At 52.5% G+C, this 24,416-nt stretch overlaps 2 protein-coding genes across 2 annotated transcripts in view; one reads left to right on the top strand and one right to left on the bottom strand.

The window, feature by feature from the left end:
* TGFBRAP1 (transforming growth factor beta receptor associated protein 1) overlaps positions 1-8,041 on the top strand; it is a gene marked incomplete at both ends in the record, with an annotated part of 28,298 nt that extends 20,257 nt beyond the window's left edge. Inside the window, 5 exons of the mRNA XM_079721429.1 lie at positions 1,622-1,765; positions 3,343-3,486; positions 4,347-4,506; positions 5,586-6,019; positions 7,865-8,041. Coding sequence (XP_079577555.1) covers positions 1,622-1,765; positions 3,343-3,486; positions 4,347-4,506; positions 5,586-6,019; positions 7,865-8,041 — 1,059 coding nt within the window. The remainder of the gene's footprint in view (positions 1-1,621; positions 1,766-3,342; positions 3,487-4,346; positions 4,507-5,585; positions 6,020-7,864) is intronic.
* Positions 8,042-18,687: 10,646 nt separating this feature from the next.
* GPR45 (G protein-coupled receptor 45) lies at positions 18,688-19,988 on the bottom strand (the record flags this gene model as incomplete). The annotated part of the gene is given in 2 exon segments (XM_079721431.1): positions 18,688-19,838; positions 19,841-19,988. Coding segments are annotated over 2 exon segments (1,299 nt in total).
* Between the last annotated feature and the right edge of the window lie 4,428 nt (positions 19,989-24,416).

Here is a 24,416-nt window from a genome sequence, read left to right as displayed (position 1 = left end):
GGCTGCCTGTGACAAAACTAAAGCTGTTTACACTGCCTGCCTGTTTCCTGGGCTGCTTGCTGGTATGGTGTGGTTCAGAAGTCAGTGTGGACAGGTGGGTGAGGAGCACGGCACAGACGATGATGCAGGGGGGCTCTCAGGCAGCCCCCATCTCTGCCACACCTCGTGATGCCACTTCATTCTGAGGCTCTGAAAGTAAGATTCAGTTTACAGGGACTTCCCTGGTGGCGCAGTGGTTAAGAATCCGCCTGCCAATGCAGGGGACACAGGTTCAAGCCCTGGTCCGGGAAGATCCCACATGCTGCGGAGTAACTAAGCCCGTGCGCCACAACTACTGAGCCTGGGCTCTAGAGCCCACGAGCATCAACTACTGAGCCTGCACACCTAGAGCCCGTGCTCTGCAACAAGAGAAGCCACTGCAGTGAGAAGCCTGCGCACCGCAACGAAGAGTAGCCCCTGCTCGCCACATCTAGAGGAAGCCCGTGCGCAGCAACGAAGACCCAACGCAGCCAAAAATAAATAAAAATTAAATAAAATAAATTAAAGTTAAAAAAAATAAAAACAATAGTACATATGCACAGTGGAGCATTAAAAAAAAAAAAAAAGATTCAGGGGGCTTCCCTGGTGGCACAGTGGTTGAGAGTCCGCCTGCCGATGCGGGGGACACGGGTTCATGCCCTGGTCTGGGAAGATCCCACATGCCACGGAGCGGCTTGGCCTGTGAGCCATGGCCGTTGAGCCTGCGCGTCCGGAGCCTGTGCTCCGCAACGGGAGAGGCCACAGCAGTGAGAGGCCCGCGTACCGAAAAAAAAAAAAAGATTCAGTTTACACGGCAGGGAAGTGTGGATGAAATAGCAAAGGACTTTATTATTAAAATCAACCCTGAGCCCCCATGCAAAAGACAGTAGGAACACCAGGGCACAGGGTCACCAGAGGTTTTGAAAGCACATCAGACTCTCACAGTCCCAAAAGGTCTTCAAAATCAGAAATTCCTATGACGGAGAAGGCTGGAACAGCCCGGCTGATGGATGTAGGTGAATTTCTTCTGTGTCCCAGCGTTGTCAGTGATGATTTTATTTCAGGGAGAGACTTTTGTGTGTGTGTGTGTGTGTGTGTGTGTGTGTGTGTGTGGTGTGCGGGCCTCTCACTGTTGTGGCCTCTCCCGTTGCGGAGCACAGGCTCCGGATGCGCAGGCTCAGCGGCCATGGCTCACAGGCCCAGCTGCTCCGCGGCATGTGCGATCTTCCCGGACCAGGGCACGAACCCGTGTCCCCTGCATCGGCAGGCGGACCCTCAACCACTGCGCCACCAGCGAAGCCCCCGGAAGAGATATTTTTTAATGCATCCAAGTCTCCTCATATACTACATTTAGTATTTGTATTACTGTGATCTCATTAAAAAGGAAAGAAAAAGAACTTGTTGCTTTATGTTCCTGATTTCCTGGACCGTGTCCCCTCTTTTTTTTCTCGTGTGTGTGAAAAAATTAAAATGGATTTAAGCCTCTAAAGTTTCTCCTGCCACTTTGAAATATTGAAAGGCCAGACAAATAAACACATGGCCTTTCTGAGCTAATTCTAAGAGGTATGTAACCTTCCCTACCTTCTTTTTTCTTCCTCTCCAGCTGTGGGTGAGCATCGTGAACGGGGATATTCACGACTCCACGCGCTCAGACCTGTACGAGTACATCGTGGACTTCCTCACCTACAGCCTTGACCCGGACCTCGTGTGGCAGTATGCTGACTGGGTCTTGCAGAAAAACCCGGAGGTTTGTGCTTCGTAAACGCATTCGTTCAGGGGCGGCAGGGGGGCTGGTGAAAATGGACAGAAAACTTGATTCTAGGTGGGAAAACAAGCTACACTTTAACCCTTCTCTCCACTTTCTTTCCCGCCCCTCCTTTTAATACATGGCTTGAGCCGTCTGAATCCCAGCTCTCGAGGAATTTCTGCATTTCAGTGCTTCTGCACACCTGTGTTGGGGGCAGGCCACTGTGTAGGAAAGCAGAAAGCACCGCAGGTCAGGTCTTCGCATCTTCTTAAACACCTGTGTGTTGACCCCCACCCCTAACGGCATCTGGTCCCTTATTCTCTGTGGGCTGGAGCAGGACCAGACTGTTGCCCTGCAGGGCGTGGAGCCGGGCCCGGGGCACACCAGGCAAAGCGTTGCCCTTGCTTCTATGTGTCCCCAACCCCCTTTGGGGGTGGTGGGTTGGGGACATAGAAGAGCCCTTTTTTTTTGTTTGTTTTCATCAGTCATTTTATTAATCCTTAAGGGAAATGTAAATCAAAACCATTTCACACCCAGTAGGATGGCTAAAATTTAAAAGACAACCATAGTACATGTTGGCAAAGATGCAGAGGAATTAGAACTCACATTCATTGTTGGTGGGAAAGTAAAACAGTACAGTCATTTTGAAAGACAGTCTGGCAGTTCTACAAATGGTTAAACAGTTATCGTATGAGCCAGTGATTTCACTCCTAGGTATGCATCCAAGAAAAATGAAAACCTTTATTCACATAAAAACTTGTATATGAATATTTATGGCAGTATTATTCACAACAGCCAAAAGAAAGAAAAAACCGTGTCCGTCACTTGATGAATAGATAAATAAAATGTATATGCACAAAATGCAATATTACTTGGCAATAATAAATGAAAGGGGTTCTTTTTAGTATTTTTTTAAATAAACTTATTTATTTTTATATATTTATTTTTGGCTGTGTTAGGTCTTTGTTGCTGTGCGTGGGCTTGGGTCCCACGTGGGTAATGCACACGGTGGGTATGGGCGTTTGGAGAATCGAGTTCACTGAATCTTCAGCCGCTTATATCTTCTTTCACTTATGATCCAGCAAGTGACCGTCCTTGCTTTGGATGATCTAAATGTTACAGAGTTGTTGCTTCATGGATTGTCAAAACCTACCACCAATAAATATTTGGTTCCTTACTTTCCGACCCTTTTAGAAGGAATTCCAGCTGGAGCTCTGCGGCATTTCCTGTCTCTGTCAGTGCTTCATCTGCACTGTTTTTCCGAATCATGTTTTTTTGTTTGTTTTTTTTTAGCGTGGACCATTTTCAAAGTCTTTATTGAATTTGTTACAATATTGCTTCTGTTTTATGTTTCGGTTTTTGGGCTGCGAGGCATATGGGATCTTAGTTCCCCAACCAGGGATCGAACCTGCAACCCCAGCATTGGAAGGCGAAGTCTTAACCACTGGACCACCAGGGAAGTCCCGTGAATCATCATGTTTTTGACAGTGGTTTTACCCAAAGCGTACAGTGCTCAGAATGAAGATAAGATGGGGTCTTTGCAAAGCACGATAAATAAATTGCTATTCTTCTTTCAGGTCGGAGTTCAAGTTTTCACCAAGAGACCTGTGGATGAACAGCAGAGTAGATTTAACCCAGATGATATCATCAGTTGCCTTAAGAAATACCCGCAAGCCCTGGTTAAGTACCTAGAACATCTGGTCATGGACAGGAGACTGCAGGTGAGGCCCCAGAGCGCAGGATGAGCTGCGTGGGCTGCGGTGGCATCACCGGGACCTGAACTTGGCCCACGGGTCTAACGCAATGTCTCGTGTTCCCGGCACTCAGTCTGTACGCGTGGGAGGTCAGGGAGGGAGCCGGATGTTCATGAAAGAGACCGGCCGCCTAAGTAGCTTTTTTTCTCACCCTCCATCTCTTGTCCCCTCTGCTTATATTTTCTTCTCTTTTCCTTCCTTGTTATTCTTTTTTTTTTTTTTAGAGTTTTTTTTCCTTGTTGTTATTCTTAAAGGAAATGAGGAAAGCTGTCCCTTTTTTGGAGAATACCTAAATCCTGTGGCCCTTCTCAAAATGAGATATTTTCCCATAGATTTTATTTTATTTTATTTTATTTATTTATTTTTGCTGTATTGGGTCTTCGTTTCTGTGTGAGGGCTTTCTCTAGTTGTGGCAAGTGGGGGCCACTCTTCATCGCGGTGTGCGGGCCTCTCACTATTGCGGCCTCTCTTGTTGCGGAGCACAGGCTACAGACGCGCAGGCTCAGTAGTTCTGGCTCACGGGCCCAGCTGCTCCGTGGCATGTGGGATCCTCCCAGACCAGGGCTCGAACCCGTTCCCCCTGCATTAGCAGGCAGATTCTCAACCACTGCGCCACCAGGGAAGCCCTCCCATAGGTTTTAGATTCAGCTTCTCTGTGTCGTGGTTTCTGAAAGCTTTTGCCCCAGTACGTGTATTCTGTGGTTGTCCTGTAGCCCCCGCTCACCTTGCACGTGCAGTCTCGGGCACCTGCTGGCTGGTTGGTTGGGGGACATTCTCTGGGCTCCCCTAGCAAATGCTGTCTGTCTGCTTGTCCTCCTGTCCTGTAGAAGGAGGAGTACCACACGCACTTAGCCGTCCTCTACTTGGACGAGGTGCTGCAGCAGAGGCCCAGCGCCAGTGGCAAGGATGCAGAGGTGACCAAGACGCAGGCGAAGCTACGCCGCCTGCTCCAGAAATCCGATTTGTACCGAGTCCACTTTCTGCTGGGTGAGTGCATCTCTCTGGATAAACGTCACCGGCGGGGGTGGGGGGTGGGGGCAGGGACGGAGGCCTTGGCCTCTGTTTGTCTCTGTTCGGGGGGCAGGGGTTGGATTGTGAGCCTCTGTGGCACAAAGTCAGCCTCCTGAGGGCAGGCGAGCCTCCACCCTCTGGAAACGGACAGGGCCCCTTAGCTGATGACACGAAGGCTGCCCTGGGCATTGGGAGGTCTGCATGTCTGCTGAGCCAAGCTGCTTTGAACTTGTTTATTCGGCTTTGAAGCCCTCAGGTCAGTTCCTTCTGAGGCTCCAGCTCTGATCACGGCTTTGAAGGTGGCACTGCCCCCAGCAGTCCACTCGGCTGCCCCAGGCTTGGAGGAAGACGGGGGTCCTGGAGGGGATCTGGTTTTCATTTCCTCCAGGGCAGAACCACACTGTCCATGTTGTGTACGAGCCTCAGAGCAGCACCTGGCAGACTGAACTTGTCTCTTGCTGTATCGGGCACCGTGGAGTTTCCAGGTTGTCCTTACTGGGTTAATATATTTCTCTTTAGCAGCTTTTAACACCACTCTCTGACCATTAACTACACCCATTCTAATTGCTCGCAGTAGTTGTGTCCTATAGAGTCTCCATAGCTGAGTTCACGGACACTGAGCCATCATACCTGCAGGAATGCAGGGTCAGGCTCCTGAGAACCTCTGGTCACATCATTTTCACCAACCAATCAATATGTAACCTTCTTTATGTGTGTTTCTGCGTAAAGACACCTTATTTAATGTATGTTGTTGATTCGATGACACTGAGCTCGTGGCCAGCAGCACGTGACTCAAGCCTGAATGATGCTCGTGTGACATGTGGACTTTGTCCTAAGGCACATGGCAGCCCTCCTGGGAGGCTACGTGGACACCCCTGAACTCTGCCACCCAGGCCAGGGCGTCCAGGCAGCCTGGGTGGCAGAGTTCAGGGGCATCCGGGCAGCCAGGCTTGCTCTGCCCGTTCTTAAGCTCATGGCTCATGCAGTTGCGGCGTTGGATTGGCACCACCCGGCGCAGGCCCTACCGTTTCTAACCAGCAGGTCCCACCTCACAGACAGGATCCAGGACGCCGGGCTCCCCATGGAGCGCGCCATCCTGCACGGGAAGCTGGAGCAGCATGAGGAGGCCCTGCGCATCCTGGTCCATGAGCTGGCCGACTTCCCGGCAGCGGAGGACTACTGCCTGTGGCGCTCCGAGGGCCGGGCCCTGCCCTACCGCCGGCGGCTCTTCCAGCTGCTGCTGGCCATCTACCTGGGCCCCGGGCCCTCTGCGCCCGAGCTGGCTGTGGCTGCCGTGGACCTCCTGAACCGCCGTGCCGCCGAGTTCGACGCGGCCTGGGTCCTGCAGCTGCTGCCGGGCACGTGGTCGGTGCAGCTGCTCTGCCCGTTCCTGATGGGGGCCATGAGGGCCAGCGTCCACGCCCGGAGGACCACTCAGGTGGCCATGGGCCTGGCCAAGTCCGAAAACTTGATCTACAAGTATGACAAGGTGAGACCCCGGCCCTCTCGGGCGAGACGTGTGATTTCAGGTCGGTTTTACCCGTGGAAAAATAGTCCTTGTCCGTTTCTTCTCTGTAACTTCAACACACGTGATTTCTTCACACAGACACAGGTGTGCGAGCCCAGGCGGGAGCCAGGCCGGCAGGTGTACGGTTGGGGCAGCTTCCCGCCCCTTTTAGACACTGACGGTCCGCAGAACCGCGCTCTGGGCCCTGGTCCACGCTGCACGTCACGGTGTCACTGCATCCGCACAGCGCTTCCGGGCACAATTGCGTCCCCGTCACAGAAGGGGGGCAGGGGCGCCAGGAGGTGACACAGGACACAGGATCCCGGCTGTGGACTGCAGGCCGATGCAGAGCCGCACGTTCCCCATCTCTGTCTCCTGGGCTTGCTGTGACTAATGATAACAAATCCCACAGGCCGGGGGCTCAGACGACACGCATCCAGTTCTCACCGTCTGGGGGCTGGGAGCCCGAGATCCAGGCGCCAACAGATTCGGGGCCCCGTGAGGCCCCCCTCTCACTGAGCTCACGGGGCCGGGAGCCAGCGCTGGTTTCTTCCTCCTCCATAAGGGCCCTGAGGCCGTCCTGGGGCCCCACCTCCAAACACCATCCCACTGGGGGTCAGGGCCTCAACGTTTGGTGAGAGATACAGGCATTCAGTCCATAACATCCCCAAACTCATCCAGAGGAGGCTTCTCTCTGGTGAGGCCCAGACGCCCCGCAGCCAGCTGGGTGTCCTTCCAGATCAGGAATCCGCTGTGTTCCTCCCGCTGGGAAGCCTTCATTGACTCCCCAGTGGAGAAGCCGAGGCCGGCAAGATTCAGCCTCCCTCCTCCGGCCTGTCCCCGCCCATCCCAGGGAGCTCAGAACCTCCCAGTGGACTTGCCGTTTCATACGTACGGCCTTTGAATCCACCGTTTCCTCTGCCTGAGACGGCTCACCTCTTCCTTTTGTGGCTGGTGAACGCGTACTCGAAACCCCGCCCAAGTCTTTCCTTTGTGAAACCTTCCCATCCCTTGAAGCAGACGGGTGCCCCGCATGCTGCCTCACATGCTGCATCCGTAGCTGTCCCCTTGCCTGTTAGGCTTTGGGTTCTCTGAGGGCAGGAACTTCCTTTACTGATCTCGGTATTCCTGAGCCAACCTGGCATCTTGAAGGCATTGAATGTTTGTTGAATGACTAAAGAAACTAACGAGTAGGGTGAATTCACTAAGCTGACACTCTGTCCGGCCGCTAGGCTGACTCGCTCGGCTGATACATGCACATTGTGCAGAAAGGCTTTTAGCTTGCAGAACTCAAGTCCTGTTTATCGGACAAGAAATAATAAAGTTTTGTTAGTTTTGTTAGTTATATTTAAAGAAAGGAAATGACGTTTCCTGGGGCCGGTCAGGAACGTGCCACGGATCAACCCCATGGGTTTGACTCAGTCTCATATTTGGGCCTTAACTTTTCTTGTTTGCAAAGGAGGGGAGCAGGGAATTCGATAGCTTTCACGGTCTTGTCGGCTCTAACGCCCCATGATTCTGCAATAGGCCTTGCTTGAATAGATCAGAGCTCAGAGAATCTTTGAAAGAAGACCTTGGTGAGAACTTCCTCCGCCAGACAAGCAGCAATTACTTTTGTAAAATAAGAAGGCAGTTTTGTAGCTTTTTTGACTTTTCCAGTTCCGGAGGATGCTTTTGTTTATTTTCACCGCTGATACTCTGTTTCGAGAAATTGATATTAAAGCTGTTCTCACCAGTGATAAAACAACCCATGGGGTAATGCGTGTCAGCTCTGAAAACCGGTGTCACTTACGTCACAGGCGTCCCTGTCTTTGTTTCTTTTTGCAGATGAAGCTGAAAGGAAGCTCAGTTCGGCTCTCAGACAAAAAGCTTTGCCAGATGTGCCAAAACCCCTTTTGCGAGCCCGTGTTTGTTAGGTATCCCAGCGGTGGTCTCGTCCACACCCACTGTGCGGCTGGCAGGCACACGAACCCCAGCTCCCCCGGCCCCGGGGCTCGGACTTGAAGAGGCTGGGCCGAGGGCTCCTTACCAAGCCGGCTGGGTGCACAGAGCAGGAAGCCGCGTCAGCCGTCATCGGGTGCTGGGGGGCTTCGGTCCGTGGGAAATGGGATGCGGCCGAGCCCCTGCATCGGATGGAAATGGATAATCCCCAAAATAGAGACATGCCAGATTCAACCGTCCAGGGACATCGCCACCCAAAACAGATGTCTGCTCTGAAAGGAAATGAGCCTTCCTGTGCCACCTGGACAAACCAGACCCCGCACCCCGAGCCCCGATCTGTAGACACGTATTTGCACTGGAAACGTTTGCTCTGGTGGCACGGAGGGGACCGCGTCCTGGCGGGCGAGTGGCCAGGGCGCAGAGCTCTCCATCATCACCGCCTGGCCACCCTGCGGGCTCTGCCTTTGCCCTGAGGGACAGCTGACCCCAGGGAGGTATCTTTGTTCCTTCCCACTTCCCATCTGGCTTCCAACCCCTAAAAGATCTGCCTGGGTACCCAGGCCCTCCCTTTGGGGTAAATTCCTTCGCTTCTGGCTGCCCCGCAAGTGAAGGCCCCGAGAAGCTGTGATGCGCCAGAAGGAACTGCTCGCAGGTCTGGAGCCGCCGGTGGGGACAGGAGCGCACGGTGCGTCGCCCGCCGGTTTGTTTGTAACTCTGTGATTAACATGTTCAATTAGAACTTTTAATTTGGCGTTATATCTTCTTCGTGATCCTTCTGTCTTTTGGAAATTCACCTCCATCATGTTCATTAGGGACGTTTTTCTTTGTACGCCCCCCCCCATTGATTCCTCGAGAAATTAAAAGGGAAAGGTCGTGAGCACACGCCAAGCGTGTTTTCCGGGACGGCTGGTGGTCATCTTCACGCTGGCCAGGGCGGGCCGTGGGTGACGGCTGCCCTGCGCGACGGGAAGTCGCCCCTCCCGAGGGAGCGCCGCCCCCAGAGGAAGTCCAGGCAGGCTGCCTTACCTCTAGCACTTTACACGCCTGCCCTGCGGCTTCCTGCACACACGGGACAGTCACCTCCCCGCATCACAGACCCCGCGTCCATTCCACGTCTCTGTCCAGCATTGCGGAGAAGCTGACGCTGTTGTTACTTCACTGCCCTCTTCTGAATTTCTTCCTGGTGATCATCGACTCTTATCAGGGACTAAGAAGACAGATGCCGTGACGCCTGGCAAACGTGCATCAGCTCGTGCGTGTGACGAGGGGACCCCGGGATCCGGCCCCTCTCCTTCGGCCCAGGCCTTAACAGACGGGGTGGAGAGCTCATCCTCACTTCTGTGAAAACGCTTTCTGTACTGATCACGGTCACTGTTCTCCTTCCTCTTGTGATTCCAAGGGGGTCCAGAAAGCAAAGGCATCCATGCACTCTTCCCTACTGTGTCTCGATTTCTAAAGAATAAATGAAGAAATTCTTGCAGCTCAGCCGTGTGCTGTGTAAGCTGTTGTGAATGAAAGCCCAGTCATGAGTCTTACCCTGCGGATGGCTGTGAAGGAATGGCCGTGTTACTGGGGATGTGACCATTACGACTCGTGAGTTTGGGGTTATCCCTCAGAGAACAAGCAACTAGGACACGGAAAACTGCACCTTTAAAAGCACTGTTTCTCTCCACGAGATGGGTACAATCCTGGAAAAGCCTTCGGATTGTTCCTTTCTCACTTGGGGGCACTGGTCTCTCTTTGCTCTGAACACTGATCAATCTTTTGAAATGTTTGTTATCCTTTAGAATGATGGGAACGGAAGTTGAGCAGTTTTCTATCTCTACTCTAGAATCCTCTAATGCAGCAGAATTCTCTGACCCTGTGCAGAATTGTTAAAAACCTTGCCTTTCTCCAACTCCCACAAGGCCCTTTTCTCAAATCATATTTTTTAAAGAAATACGTGGTTCTTTCTAAAGACCTGTTGTGATTGTACCATTGGCTAGAGGAATTAGAACCATCACTCGGCCCTTGTCCCCCTGGGTCGCTTCGATGTCACCATCCTAGTTAAAATAGCACGAACTGGACTCAGCTGACATTAGTATTCTCTGGGGAAGACTCTTCAATTTCATGAGCTGGTTATCTGCTGTCGCTTATCCGGTATCCACGTGGGAGTGGCACGTGGGCTATGGAGCCATGAGCCCGCGCTCAGAGATGGAAGGCCCGGGCCTGAGCCCCGGATGTGCTTGCAGTGGGGCTCCAGGGGCCCTGGGTACCACCCTTGAGTCACTGCCTGTCACACAGCCGGGGTAACCTGGGCTTCCCCCTTGCTTGCCTATGGAAACCTGGTCCTTTCAACTTTACCCTTTGCCCCTGGTTGGATCCCAAATACACAAGGTGTACAAATGTAAACTTGTTGATTTTATTAAAATTCTTTTGATTCTTTGTCCCTCCTGTAATTGTTTTTTAAATAAAAGTTATCTTGGTGACGTGATGCTTTCTGCTGCATGGCACCTATAGCCCAAGGGGCCATACAACTTAGTCATCTGCCCTGGTGGTGCCTTCCAGCTCCTGCGGGGACTTGCATTGGTCGTTCCTCAAATCCTTTGGTGTTGCTTCACTACGTTTTAATTTACGTTTAATTACGGTGTAATTTACTGGTGTAATTTCCAGGTATCTGGTGTTTGTACAAATACTAGAAAATACGCTGCTTTGTAGCAGCTGACAGAGAAGCTCAGCCATTCCCAACCCGCCTCGGCCGTGCCAGGGTGCACACCCACCGGGCCAGGAGCTGAGGGGCTAAAAGACACCTTACCAAGAGCTGTACGCAAGGTGCTAAGGGGGCAGTTTTCCTCTTTGAATCCATGCATTCATTTATTCGTATATTCATTCATTCATTCATTCATTCCACAAGTATATAGTGGAAGATGCTCTGTGCCAGACATCGTGCTCCATTCTGCAGAAAAACTGGTGAGAGACACATCTGGTCTCAGCCCTGCTGGAGGTAATGACAGCCCCGGGGGACAAATGCCAGAGGACGTGCAGTGCTGGTGGACCAGATGCACGGAGTTGGAGGGAGAGTGCTGCACTCAGGGTGGGGGGGTGAGCTGGCTTATGGCCCCGTGGGGATGGAGAGAAAGAGGATCCAATGACTCTGCAGCTTGGGAAGGCGGCAGGGGACAGTGATAGATGAGGCTGGAGGCCGAGGCTTTATCCCAGTTCTGGGCAGAAGAGAAACACGGGTGTTTGTGCCGTAGAGAGACCAGCAGTTCCCCCACCAGGGGCAGCCTCAGCCAGCGTGTCCATCTGGTATTGGGTCCATTCATCTTGGTCTTTACACGGTTTTTAATTACATGGGAAAGGAGTCCCGCCCCCCCAAAAAGAAACAGAATGTTGTGGCCAGTTTATTTGGAGAGTCCCTTGTATTAAATTATAGTACAGGGAGGGCTTCCCTGGTGGTGCAGGGGTTAAGAATCCGCCTGCCAATGCAGGGGACACGGGTTCGAGCCCTGGTCCGGGAAGATCCCACATGCCGCGGAGCAACTAAGCCCGTGCGCCACAACTACTGAGCCTGCGCTCCAGAGCCCCGTGAGCCACAACTACTGAGTCCGCGTGCCACAACTACTGAAGCCCATGCGCCTAGAGCCTGTGCTCCACAACAAGAGAAGCCACCGCAATGAGAAACCCGCGCACCGCAACGAAGAGTAGCCCCTGCTCGCCATTAGAGAAAGCCCGCGCGCAGCAACGGAGATCCAATGCAGCCAAAAATAAGGTAAATTAATTAAATAAATAAAAAAATTTAAAAAAAATTTAAGAATAAAATATAGTACCTGGATAAAAAATTGGAGGTATAGTAAGGCCAACAGATCAGGAGACAATTGCCACTGAAAAGATAGTTTTTATACTCACGGATCCCGGAGACCCTCCTCAGAGGGGACGGGGCACACCAGCCACATGGGGAGGCACCAGGGCCAGGCAGGAGGCACAGGGCGGGTCGGGGAACGTGGGCAGGAGCCTTTATTGTGGCTTCCAAGGGAAGGAAGGGGTGAAGCAGCTGGGCAGGCTTGGGGCTGGCGAGTTGGAATGATTTCCATGGGCTCTGGGCCCAGGGGCTGCCCCTGGCTGGCTGGCCCTGGCCCTGGGGGATTAGAGCAGGCGGATAGCAGCTCGGGGTGTGAGCACTCACAGAGAAGGCGGTGGGGTGTGGGCACTGCTTGGGCTGCTTTGTATTTGAAGGGGCGCTCGCAGGCGAATGGTTCACCGTCCCCAGGAGCCAGCCAGTCCTGGGAGCGGCAACCTCTCCAGGGTCAGCCAGGGCCTGGATGTCAAAGCATCAGAATACAGAAAATCAAAGACGTGGTTAATACAGATGTTTGATTAAACCACTGGGGTGGCCAATTGTACTCAGCTTCCCAGGACAGAGAATTGAACGTGACGAGTTTAACGTACTTCTAACAGCTGCCCAGAGTAGGGGATACTCATAGGATTTTTTTTTTAATAGTGGAAAACAAATAAAACCAAACAGGGAGCACTTAAGTAACTTGGCTTCTGGTGCAGCCACATAATGGATGACTCCCAGCCAGCAGAAATCACTTCAAAACATGAAAAAAGAACCTACCAAAACACTAAGCTAAGTTGTGGGATAGTATGATCTAAATTTTGCAAAAGAAATACACATTTTTATATGTAAGTTATAAAAACTAGAATATCTTTACTTTTCTTTATGCGTTTGGGTAAAAAGTTTTCACTCCTACAAGGAGCCAATTACCTCTATAATAAAAAATAATCAGTAGATATGATTTTTAAAACTTGTCTAAGACTTGGGAACATTTATTCCTAAGGATGGAAAGTACTCCATTCTCTTACAGAATCTAAATCTAAACTTTAAGGTATAGCATCACCTCATGTCTAGTTAAGAACTTACCCATATCTGCTTATTGCATCATTTGAGAAGGAAAGATTCGAGGAAAACAGAGCAGGGGGCCGGGGAGTGAAGAGGATCTGGGGGAGGAAGAGGGTCTGTAGGTTCACACGAAGGTATAATGGAGATTTAGACTCTGGGGACAAAAACCTGGTGGAACCTCTCACCTTGGAGAACGTCTGAGCGGATGCATCTCAGTGGTCCCAGGGCTCCCCGCCAGGGAAAGCAGTTCCTAGCAGCCTGGACTGCCTGCTTCCTGAGAGGCCCGGCAAATCCCGTGACAATCGAAGCCTTGGGGAGACAGAGCCTCCTGCTCGCCACAGTGTTTCTCCCTTCACGCCTTGAAAGCAAATTACGCTTTGCACTTTTCCATATGCATTTATAAAGTTATTCAGTCCTGTTTGTCTTTTATGGTGAGGTGAGTGACCCTTTCTTCATGGTTTAATAAAACATCCGAAGTCTTCATGACACCACAGCAAAGCACGGCCAGGAGGGGAGACTGCAACAGCATTTCAATGAGGGAGGAAATGAGAAGTGAGTCCCCAAAGGACACTTAATAAGGAACAGCAAACCTGTCTTTTCAAAAATGCTTCTGGAAATGAGCTTGGCTGTTTTTTTCCGGCTGGATGGTTGGCAAAGGGACAGCAGCTGCCAGAGGCAGCAGGAGACAGCGCTGGGGAGCTGGAACACGCAGATCCGTGCAAGGGACCGGCCTTATTACCCTGGCCTTGGGGATGGTCAGACGTTTACCTGGACACCTCCAGGCTGAGCTGGCATATCAGCACCCTCGGATTCCTGGTTGCAGAAGGTAACGTTCTGGTGACACCTGTGTGTTTCTCATACAGGTGAGCTCTTTCTGTTCCTATCAGACTAAGTAGGAAAAATCCCTCTGTGCTGCAGCCCCTCCCTGGTTTCCTCTTAGCCAGGCACGCTGGCACCTCTCCTATTCTTAGATCACCTCGCCCCCGGCTCCTCCAGGAGGAAAGGGCGGAGGGCGGAAGGTAAACCGAGACTGTCTGCTACAGTGCTCTTGCCCGCCCGCCCCAAATAATGTGCGTGCACGCGCACACACCATGCTATTGTGTTCCAACATCCTTTCATTCTTACACAATCCAGATGTAACCACCCCTAGGGTCCCCAGCCCTGTTTTCTTGAGCTGCCCAATCGCCATGGCCTGGCCCTGGCCCTCCTTCTGCAGGTCCACCTTGCCATCAGCAAACGGTCTGCACCTTCCAATAGGCGAAGCTTTGAAAGTATACTCTTTCCTTAAGCATAATCAAATTCTTGGCAGACTCGGTCTCAATTGCTGTTGATTGCAGTTTTAAATTATAAGTTTTTTTTTTATCTTGGCAAAAGTCATCTCTTTGTGGCTGCAAATTTTCAAACACCTATTGTGCCTAAAAGGTTAAATGTGGCGACTCTCTTCTCAGCCCAGTCATCAATGCATATGCAATTTCTGTGTCTGGACGCACATCCCCAGGCGCTGGGGGCTAGAGGTAAAGAGAGAGGTACCATCTTGGGTTGATTGTGTTTATTTTACATTGAGAAGAGGCTCAGTTATGAAATTTGTACTTAGGACTTAAGAATGTCTGTGTGTGCTAAGGCCGCTCGTTTTTCAAAATCGTGCAGTCTTGGCAGAGACTGCTGGCAGTCCCCCACCTCCTCCTCTCCTGTGCTGAGAGAGGCTTGACTGGACACGTGGGCACCTGACTAGGGACTCAGTCTCCCAGCCTCCTTTGCAGCCGGTGTGATCATGTGACTCATCCCCCAGCCTCCTCTGCAGCTGGCGTGATCATGTGACTCATCCCCCAGCCTCCTTTGCAGCTGGCGTGATCATGTGACTCATCCCCCAGACTCCTCTGCAGCTGGCGTGATCATGTGACTCATCCCCCAGCCTCCTTTGCAGCTGGCGTGATCATGTGACTGGGCTCTGGACCAGGGAAGACCAGGAAAGACCAGGGGAGTGTGGATGTGCCTGCACACTGTCGCCTCCTGAGGAGCCAGGACACCGACCTGGCTGCGGCCTGCACTGACCACAGAGATGAGGACGGTGCCCCAGGGACAATGCACACCGAGATGGGCGGAGCCTGAGTCCCGAACAACCCGGTGGGTAGGGAGCCCACCTGACAGCTGGACTTCCGTGAGAGTGGGCGGGGTTATTTTTTAAAGTTAGCGCTGGGGGTGTCGGTTACAGCAGCCCTGCCCATTTTCCCTAGCCCACTGCCTCCCCACCGGCCTCCCTCCCGCCTGCATCCCAGCATTCCCGGTTCCGCCACCCAGCTGTCTGCGTACCTTAGAACCACCGAGAACAGTGGGGGTGTGGCCTCAGGCTGTTTCTCCAGCCTGGGAATAGGGTGGCACTACCCACCCACCCCTTCCCCTAGTAGCCCAGGGAGGCTGACTCACAGCCCTGGGAGCGTTTTGAGCGGAATGAAGTGGTCATTTCAGGCCATCGAGTCCATGCTTCTGGCTTCAGTAGCTGTTGTGTTCTTGTCAGCCGACCCTAAAATCTTACAAGCACATGAAGATAAGGAAAGGGCAGGACAGCCAGTTTCTGAAACACATTTTTACCCTTGCCCCAAGCGGACAAAGCTGGGACGTAAGCAGGTTGACAATACAACCCTAGCGATTACTGCCCCGTTATATCCAACCCAGGCGTGGGACTAGATCCTCATATACATTGTCATGTGTTTCTCTCGGGGGCCTCTGGCTGGGAGTGTCTCCCTCATTTAGGAGGCCAGGAAGCTGGACACGGAATCACTTGCTGGAGGCAAGGCTGCTGACTGTGTGAGCAAGGGGAACATAGCAACGTCGGAAATACTTAACATGGCAGATTTTTAGTCCCCCAAAAAAGCGTGTACTGTAAATCATGTCAGGGGGAACTACGCCAGGGCTCAGAGTAGCCAAGTAGGAATTGATCTAGATTTTGCTCTTCATCTTGGTTGTCAGAATGTCCTAGAGAACCTTTGCCTTTATTTCACCCCAACAGCAGGGGGCCAAGATTCATGATGACAAAGTAGTGGATTTTCCCGGGTGGTGAGAATTAGGATGACACTTCTGAGACTTACGGTGTCTCGTTTTCTGAGGCAAGGCTCTCCCACGGGCCGTCACCACCACAGTCACTGCCCAGGACCCCACAGAAACAATTCAGCGCCCAGGGTTTGGGGGAAGTCCAGGGCCAGAGAGAAGATGAAAACATAATACAGAGAAGCAGTGGTCGCCCTGCAGGCATCAGGGCAGGAGACAAGAACTTGCTATTTATGTAGTATTTTAAGAAGTTCCTTGAAGGCCCAGCGAGGCTGGAGAGAATCAGGAAGTCGGCAGAGTGAAAGTCAGAGGTGAAACTCACCGTCTGGAATTATCTAGCAGGGTGGGGAGCTTCTAAAAATGTGGGCGCCCTGCTGTGACCCTCCCACTGTGCAGTCTCCCGTTGTCTTCAGTAATGCCCTTTAGTCATTGCAGCTTGGCTAGTGGCTTACAGGTTCTGGACCAGACTTCCCGAAGTGGGTGTATCTTAGGAGGTGTCCGACCCCAGATTCTTGGTGTACTAGTCATGGCTCTGGTGCTAATTTTGGCAAGAAACACAGTCTTATACACCGAAAGAGCAATACTACTTTACTTAAAATATATACAAAATTATTACTTTGAAACATATATATTACTATCCAACATACATCAAATAACGCTGATTGATGTACATTTTGGTACCTTCATTCGTTCAGTTTTGTGATTTCTCTTTTACACGAGGCTCCTATAGAATGCCCACCGGAGGGGAGGTGCACAGAGGCCTGGTCCCCGTGGTGGTCTGGCTGTGCAGCTCTGCCTCGCGGCGGGCACTCGGGACACAGAAGTGAGGGGATCCACCTCAATCAGTCACATGCCACTGACCATCTTCAACCAAACTCTGTGCCTCTCCTCTCTCCTCTCTTGTTTGTCTCCCTGTCCTCTCTCTCCTCTCTCTCCCTCCCACTCACTCTAGGTATACAATGGTCTGGGGGGTCTGGGCCTGGGTGTAAAACGAGGGTGAAGTTGGTGAGAAAAAGTGCCAATTATTTTCTGGAAAAGCCCTCGTCTGGACTTAGGTTAATGTGAATTATGTTATCTTTCTTTTTTGCTTCTGTCACAGGAGGTAAGCATGGGAATGGGGAGCTGGTCTCTTCATACAACCTTGGAAAGGAAAGGAGAAGAAAAACACAGAGGGGAGTGTGTGTGTGTGAGTTACCGTTATCCTGAGATAAATCAGACACGTGCCTTTGGGCCCAAACGGGCGTGACCCATCACGGTCCCCTCCAGTGCCTTGCATCTCGTAGGCACTTAATGAATGCTCACTGCATGGATGGATAAACGAAGGCAGGGGATCTGGTGACTGCAAGTGGAAAACATGCACATGGCAGGGACCTCGGCAGGGATGTGGGAGACCCTCTAGGCCTGCTTCCTCGCTTGGCAGATGGGGAAACCGAGGCCCAGAGAAGTGGGGGTGAAACGAGCAAGGTCACATGACTACTTCCTGATGGGGTTAGACTTAGAACCATATTTTCTACATTTATCCTTAAATTTCCCACTCTCTTCAGATCTGAAGCTGTAAAGAGAGCTCCGTGAACTCGACCATGTGCCCTGACCTCAGGAAAGTCACCTCCCCCATCAGAAGCTCCCAGTGGTAAAGGGGGCCCTGGGTGTAGAGGCCGGGCGTACGAGACAAGCAGGTCCCCTCTAGGCAGCTGCCCTCCTGGGATCCCAATCCTGCCTGGGCTGGGGGACCAAGGTCCCGGGGAGGTGGCCCCGACGGCAGCGGTCAGACCCCTGCGGCCCTGAGTGAGGTAGAGGAACACAGAGGTCGGTGGGAGTGGGTCGTTACGTCCCCGCCGCAGGTCCTGGGACGGGGTGAAGCAGCAGCCTCAGCGCGTCGACAGAGCGCTGTAGACAGAGCCCCCGACCGCTTCTGGGGCTGAAAGCAAGTCGCTACAAGTACTTGCTGAAAAGATGGATCACAGGAGAAGGAGTGTGGTTCCTACTCACGGGGACAGACGGAATGAGGACAAGGGGGGCCCGGGGACCAGAGGTGAGAGAGAGGGAAGGGGCAGGGGCTGTCACGGCAGGCAGGGAGGTGACAGGCTTCAGGGTGAGGGTCCAGGTGGGCCGGTCCAGGGAGGAGGGTTGAGGATGTGCGCTGGGGTGGGCTTGTCATTTCAGCCGAGCTGCCCCCGAACATTCTCTGGGCTTCAAGCCACCAAGGCCTCCCACGTGTCACACGGGGGCAGCTGAAAAGCCCAGGGGCCCCTCTGCTTCCCGCGTGACTTTGGTTTATAGAACGGATGATTCGGCATCGTCCAAATGCACATCTGACCACTGTAAAGAACCTGGCATGTGTCCACGACGTGTGCCACAGACACAAACGCCTCTGAAGAATGCTGGCGCCCAGCACACTGACTGAGGACCCAGAGATGAACCTACTTGGGTTCCTCGCATCAGAACATGGCACCACGGCTGTCTCCGAGGCCGATCTTGAGAGAGCTCTTTAGACAGACCTCCTGCCCCGCAGCCAGCCTCCCTCCCTGCTCCCGTCGCCTCCCTAACGCTGGGCCCGACTCCTCCATCACCCACCCGTTTCCCCTTTTGTCGTGACGGCCGTCCAGTTTCCATCAGACCCGCAGGGAGAAACAAAAATAATTCATCGTGCCAACCTGGGAGCCGCAGCTCACCCGGTAACAAATGAGTCCCTTTGTGCTTAAGAGGCCCCACCACCACCAAGTGCTGAGTGCACGGGAGTCTCAGGAAGCCGAGCGGGGGGCAGGGGGCTCACCGCCACCCCCTACACGGTGGACTGGTTTTCGGTGCACACGTAGACGGTGCTCGGCTGGATTCGCCTCCGGATCCGCTCAGGCACTTTGGGCAGGATCTGCAAGGTCTGGGGCAGCAGCTCCAGGCAGGCCTCGCGGAACTTCTTGATTCGCCAGCAGTAGACAATGGGGTTGAAGACGGACTTGAGGTAGCTGAGCCCCAGGATGCAAGAGCTGGTGGCGTAGAACGAGGGGCCGCAGTAGAACCTCCGGCTGAACACGGACAGCAGGCTGTAGACGGAGTGCGGCAGCCAGCACAGCGAGAAGCCCACGAAGAGGATCAGGATGGTGGTGAAGGCCTTGGTTTTGAAGCTCAGGTCCAGGCTGACCTGCTGCTGCTGCCGCTGGAGCCGCCTCAGGCTGGCGCGGGGCAGCCACCGCAGGTCCAGGCCGTCCGACTGGTTGTGCACGCGCACGGCGTTCTTGCGCACCGTGTGCAGGATGCCCAGGTAGGAGCCGAGCATCACGGCGAAGGGCGCGAAGAAGGCGGCGCCCAGCAGCGCCAGCACGTAGGCGCGGCCGGCCGGCAGTTCGGTGTAGCCCAGCACGCACTGCGGGGCCCGCGCCGGCACCTCCACCAGCGGCCAGGCGGCCAGCGACGGGGCCGAGACGCAGAAGGACAGCGCCCAGGATGCGGCGATGATCAGCTTGGCCCTGCGGGGGTTCAGCCTGTCCTGGCGCTGCACGATGATGAGGAAGCGGTCCACGCTGATGATGAGCAGGATGGCCACGCCCTCCAGGACGAAGAACCAGTAGAGCGCGGCCGAGAGACGGCAGAAGGCGTCCCCGAAGTGCCAGCGGACGGTGACCAGGGTGACGGCGGTGAAGGGCATGCAGCACACGGACAGCATGATGTCCGAGAAGGCCAGCGTGGCCAGCAGCAGGTTGATGGCGGAGCGCATGGCCGGCCTCTGGTACACGATGACGCAGACCACGGCGTTGCCGAGGAGCCCCACCACGACCATCAGCATCATAAGGACCGCCAGGGACATCCTGAGGGGCGCTGGTGGCGCGGGGGGCCCGGGGTCTGCCGCGTGGCTCCCGTTGGGCAGTAGGTATTCGTGGGTCTCGATGGACGAGCGGTTACAGGCCATCGTGGAGGAAATCCTGGAGCTGGGGCAGGGGGGGAGGGAGGGGCCTCAGCGCCTCGGGGGCTGCAGCCTTCTGCCTGCCGGCTGCATCTACCTCCCGGTTGTCTTGGATCTGGAGGGCGCTGCAAAAGCCTGGGGGAGCCTCCCTCTTTGGGAGCAACTGGCGGGGATTTGCGATTCATCAATCACAGCCTCATCATCTCCGTGACAACCGACTGTGTCCGCAGCTTTCTACTTGGACGCTCTCAGTGGCCTGGAGCAAAGAAGCACGAAAGAGAACGGGGTTAGACCTTCCAAGCACGGGTTGAATAGAGCAGTTTTTGCCTTTTGTAGGTATTTTCAACATCAGAGTGGCGATGACTCACTTACTTACCACGTGGGACAAGGCTTGGTCTTCACAAATACGCCGAGCCTTGTCACATCACCCGGGAAACCTGATTAGACCCACCTTGTGGGGGACCAGACTTTGTAATCAACATCTCCATAATCAGCATGTATTTTATAACTTGAATTATAAACAGCCTGATCCAGTGAAGCTTTGGACAAGGCAACCCCCAGTAGAAAGCCAGCTCCATGAGGGCAGGGTTTTGTCTGTGTTGTTTGCTGTGTCCCCAGCGGAGAAGATGCTCAACAGAAATTTTGTGGAGTAAGTAAATGGTAGTTGATGCCGCTGCTATTTGTTTTAAGCGTGGAGTCACATGCAGTTGTAAGAAATAATCCAGCAAGATCCCATGTACCCTTCCCCCAGTTTCCCGTAATGGTAACACTTTGGATAACTGTAGTGCTGCTAGAATGTTACTTTTGGAAACACTGATGAAAGGAGGACACTCTCACCCCAGATAAACCCTTTTAAAGGGTGCTATCGGGGCTTCCCTGATGGCACAGTGGTTAAGAATCGGCCTGCCAATGCAGGTGACACAGGTTCGATCCCTGGTCCAGGAAGACCACATGCCGCGGAGCAACTAAGCCCGTGCACCATAACTACTGAGCCTGCGCTCTAGAGCCCGGGAGCCACAACTACCGAGCCCATGTGCCACATCTATTGAAGCCTGCATTCTAGAGCCCACAAGCCACAGCTACTGAGCCCGTGTGCCACGTCTACTGAAGCCCGCACGCCTAGAGCCCGTGCTGCACAACAAGAGAAGCCACCGCAATGAGAAGCCCGTGCACCACAACGAAGATCCAACACAGCCAAAAATTTAAAAAAAAAAAAAAGATGCTGTTATCTTTCATTTCGTGTTTCTTTCACGGGTGTGGCCAGGATGGTGTTCTGTAGCTCAGTCCAAAGTCAGCTTGCCTGAGCAGGTGAAATCCACCACTTTCCCATCACTGGGCGCCTCCGGAAGGCTGCTTAACCTCTGCTGGTGTTACCTTCTCGTCTGTAACATACAAATTCCATAGCTTCCCACTGACCGATGACTTGGCAGGCTGTCCACTTGAGGCTGAAAGAATGTCCTTGCAGAGGCTGGGAGACGTCGCTCCTTCTGGCATTCAGCATTGCTGGGGTCAGGTTGGAAGTGGGTTTGATTCTGTTCCTTCACAGGTGACAAGTTATTGCCTCTTGAAGGCTGGATATTTTCTTTCTGAAAAATGTTTACAAGGCAGTGTCTAGATATGAGTCTTTTCTTGTTTGTTGTGCTGGGTACTCAGTGGGCCTTTTAAATCCAAAGCCATGTGCCCCTCAACTCTGAGAAAGTTTCCTTTTTCACATCTTTGCTAGTTTTCTCCCTTTTGATCTTTGTGGAGAATACTTAACAGGTAGGTGCTGGACCTCACTGATTGGGCCTTAATTTTTCTTTTCCCTTATTTTTTTAAAAAATTTCATTTAAAAAAATTTTCATTGAAATATAGTTGATTTACAATGTTGTGTTCCCTTGTGTGTGTGTGTGTGTGTGTGTGTTTAATTTGTCTGCTTTGGACTCTTTTTTACACTGTGCTCTGAGGGTTTTTTTTACTTTATGTTTAGTCCTATTTAATTTCTGACTTCGGCGTCATGGTTTTTTTTTTTTTTCTTCGATACGCGGGCCTCTCACTGTTGTGGCCTCTCCTGTTGCGGAGCACAGGCTCCGGACGCGCAGGCCCAGCAGCCATGGCTCACGGGCCCAGCCGCTCCGCGGCATGCGGGATCTTGCCGGACCGGGGCACGAACCCGTGTCCCCTGCATCGGCAGGCGGACTCTCAACCACTGCGCCACCAGGGAAGCCCATGCTAGCGATCTTGAGTCCTGATCCTGCCGAGTTCCCAAGGCAGGGGGGCCACTGGGGGCAGTCTCCCACCCACCCTCTCACTGTGTGATGTGCCCGGGGGTGGTCCAGTGCGGGCCAGCCTTGCATCAGGGTGCACAGGTGCGGAGCCAGCCCCAAGCCGAGGGCTTCCCGTGCTGGGAAGAGGAGGGCTGCCCTCTGGGACCATAAACCTTCATGACCGCCAAGTGCATGGTCAGTACATTCACTGCAGTCTTCTATTCTTTGCCTAAAGGAGGAGAGATAAATATCTATCACTTGACTTCACGCAGGTTGGACCTCCCCTTTTAAAAAAGTGGTTTGAGTGGGTCTCTTTTTCCAGTGCAGATGTTAAATAAGTATTTCACATAATTTGTAAGGATTATACCAACCTCATAACTCATCTTTAAGAAGTGCTGGGGCTTCCCTGGTGGCGCAGTGGTTAAGAATCCGCCTGCCAATGCAGGGGACATGGGTTCGAGCCCTGGTCTGGGAAGATCCCACATGCCTTAGAGCAACTGAGCCCGTGCACCACAACTACTGAGCCTGCACTCTAGAGCCTGTGAGCCACAACTACTGAGCCCACGTGCCACAACTACTGAAGCCCATGCTCCACAACAAGAGAAGCTGCCACAATGAGAAGCCCGCGCAACACAATTAGAGAAAGCCTGCATGCAGCATCGAAGACTCAACACAGCCCAAAATAAATAAATTAAAATAAATAAATTAAATAAAAAAGAAGTGCTAAGTATATAATAGGGTGTAAGAACCCAGCCCAGGATTCAGATGGATCCTACCAATGGATGATTTTATTTCTTAATTTCTCTAAGTCTTTGTTTCTTCATCTGTAAAGTGGGGATAACAACAGTGCCCTCGGGGAGGGTTATTAGGGGAAGCACAGGAGGGGACGGGCCCACAGTGCTGGGAGCACAGCAAGCAGTGCACCGAGCTAGCTGCTTATTTGTTTTCTTTTCGTACCTGGGCTTTATTGAGATACTATTGACATGTAACATATGTAAGTCTAAGGTGTACAATGTGATGATTTGATACACGTATAATATTGAGAAATGGTGACCACAATACACTTAGTTAACAGCTCCATGCCCTCATGTAATTATCTTTTTTTTTTGGTGTGTATGTGGTGATGACATTTAAGATTTACCTTCTTAACAAGTTTCAAGTGTATAATACAGTCTTGTTAATTGCACTCACCATGCGGGACATTATTCACAATAGCCAAGACATGGAAACAAGCCAACTGCCCACTGGTGGATGAATGGATAAAGAAACTGTGGTGTATATATACAATGGAAGAAGCTTTAGAATTATTAACAATATATCATTTGGTATATACTTTGTTTAAAAATTACCTAAAGGTATAATACAATTTTAAAAATGTAAGACTCCAATGAACTAACAGTTTGACTAAATTTTCTTTTTACAGGCCCAATCTTTATTTCCTTTGAGAAATAAATGTTTCATAATTTCAATAAAAAGAATGTTGCAGGGGCTTCCCTGGTGGCGCAGTGGTTGAGAGTACCCCTGCCAATGCAGGGGACGCGAGTTCGTGCCCCGGTCCGGGAAGATCCCACATGCCGCGGAGCGGCTGGGCCCGTGAGCCATGGCCGCTGAGCCTGTGCATCCGGAGCCTGTGCTCCGCAGCGGGAGAGGCCACAACAGCGAGAGGCCTGCGTACCGCAAAAAAAATAAAAAACTAAAAAGAATGTTGCAGTAGAGAATGTAGGTGACTAGAGTGGCCATGGAACCAGGAGGCTGGGCAAGCAGCTTCGGGCCGCACCAGGCCCCTGGGAAAGTCCCACGAGCCATGGGGGGGATCACGTGGGCAGTGACCAGCTTGGGCTGGTGCAGGCAGTGCCCACCAGGAACCGAAAGAACACGCGTGACCAAGTGGAGATCCCTGCCGCAGGTGGTGGTCCAGGAACGAAAGCGTTCGAAGGAGACTGGAATGGTTTCTTCTTTCCTTTACCTTCTGCCAGAGACAAACTGTGTGAGCCAGGAGAGCAGCAGACCTGTAGAAGCTTCCAAAGACACCTCAGCTGACGTTTCTCTTTTTTGGAAGCCCTCCTGCTTTCCACTTACTCATGCCTACTTCTTCTTCTGTGCCGGCAAGAAGCATCTCTTTTTCCAACTTCCCTAGAGTTGTCCTTATCACAGAGATCTCAAGTTGAAGGGCTGGGGTGATGTAGGAATCTAGGAGGCCTCAGACCACTTAGTCCTAAGGCTCTGCGGGTGGCAATGTCTTGGTGATGTTAGCTCAGGTCCACCCAGCCCCTGGTGCTCCAGGTGTAGACCCTGCCTTGGCCGAGCACGCCCGGAACGAGTTCATCTCTGTGGTGGGAATAGTCATCCAGACTCGTGGAGCCTTGG

Source organism: Hyperoodon ampullatus, assembly GCF_949752795.1.
Source record: "Hyperoodon ampullatus genome assembly, chromosome: 15".
Taxonomy (NCBI): domain Eukaryota; kingdom Metazoa; phylum Chordata; class Mammalia; order Artiodactyla; family Ziphiidae; genus Hyperoodon; species Hyperoodon ampullatus.
Note: the sequence above shows the minus strand (reverse complement) of the source record. Positions and strands in the feature narration are given on the sequence as shown.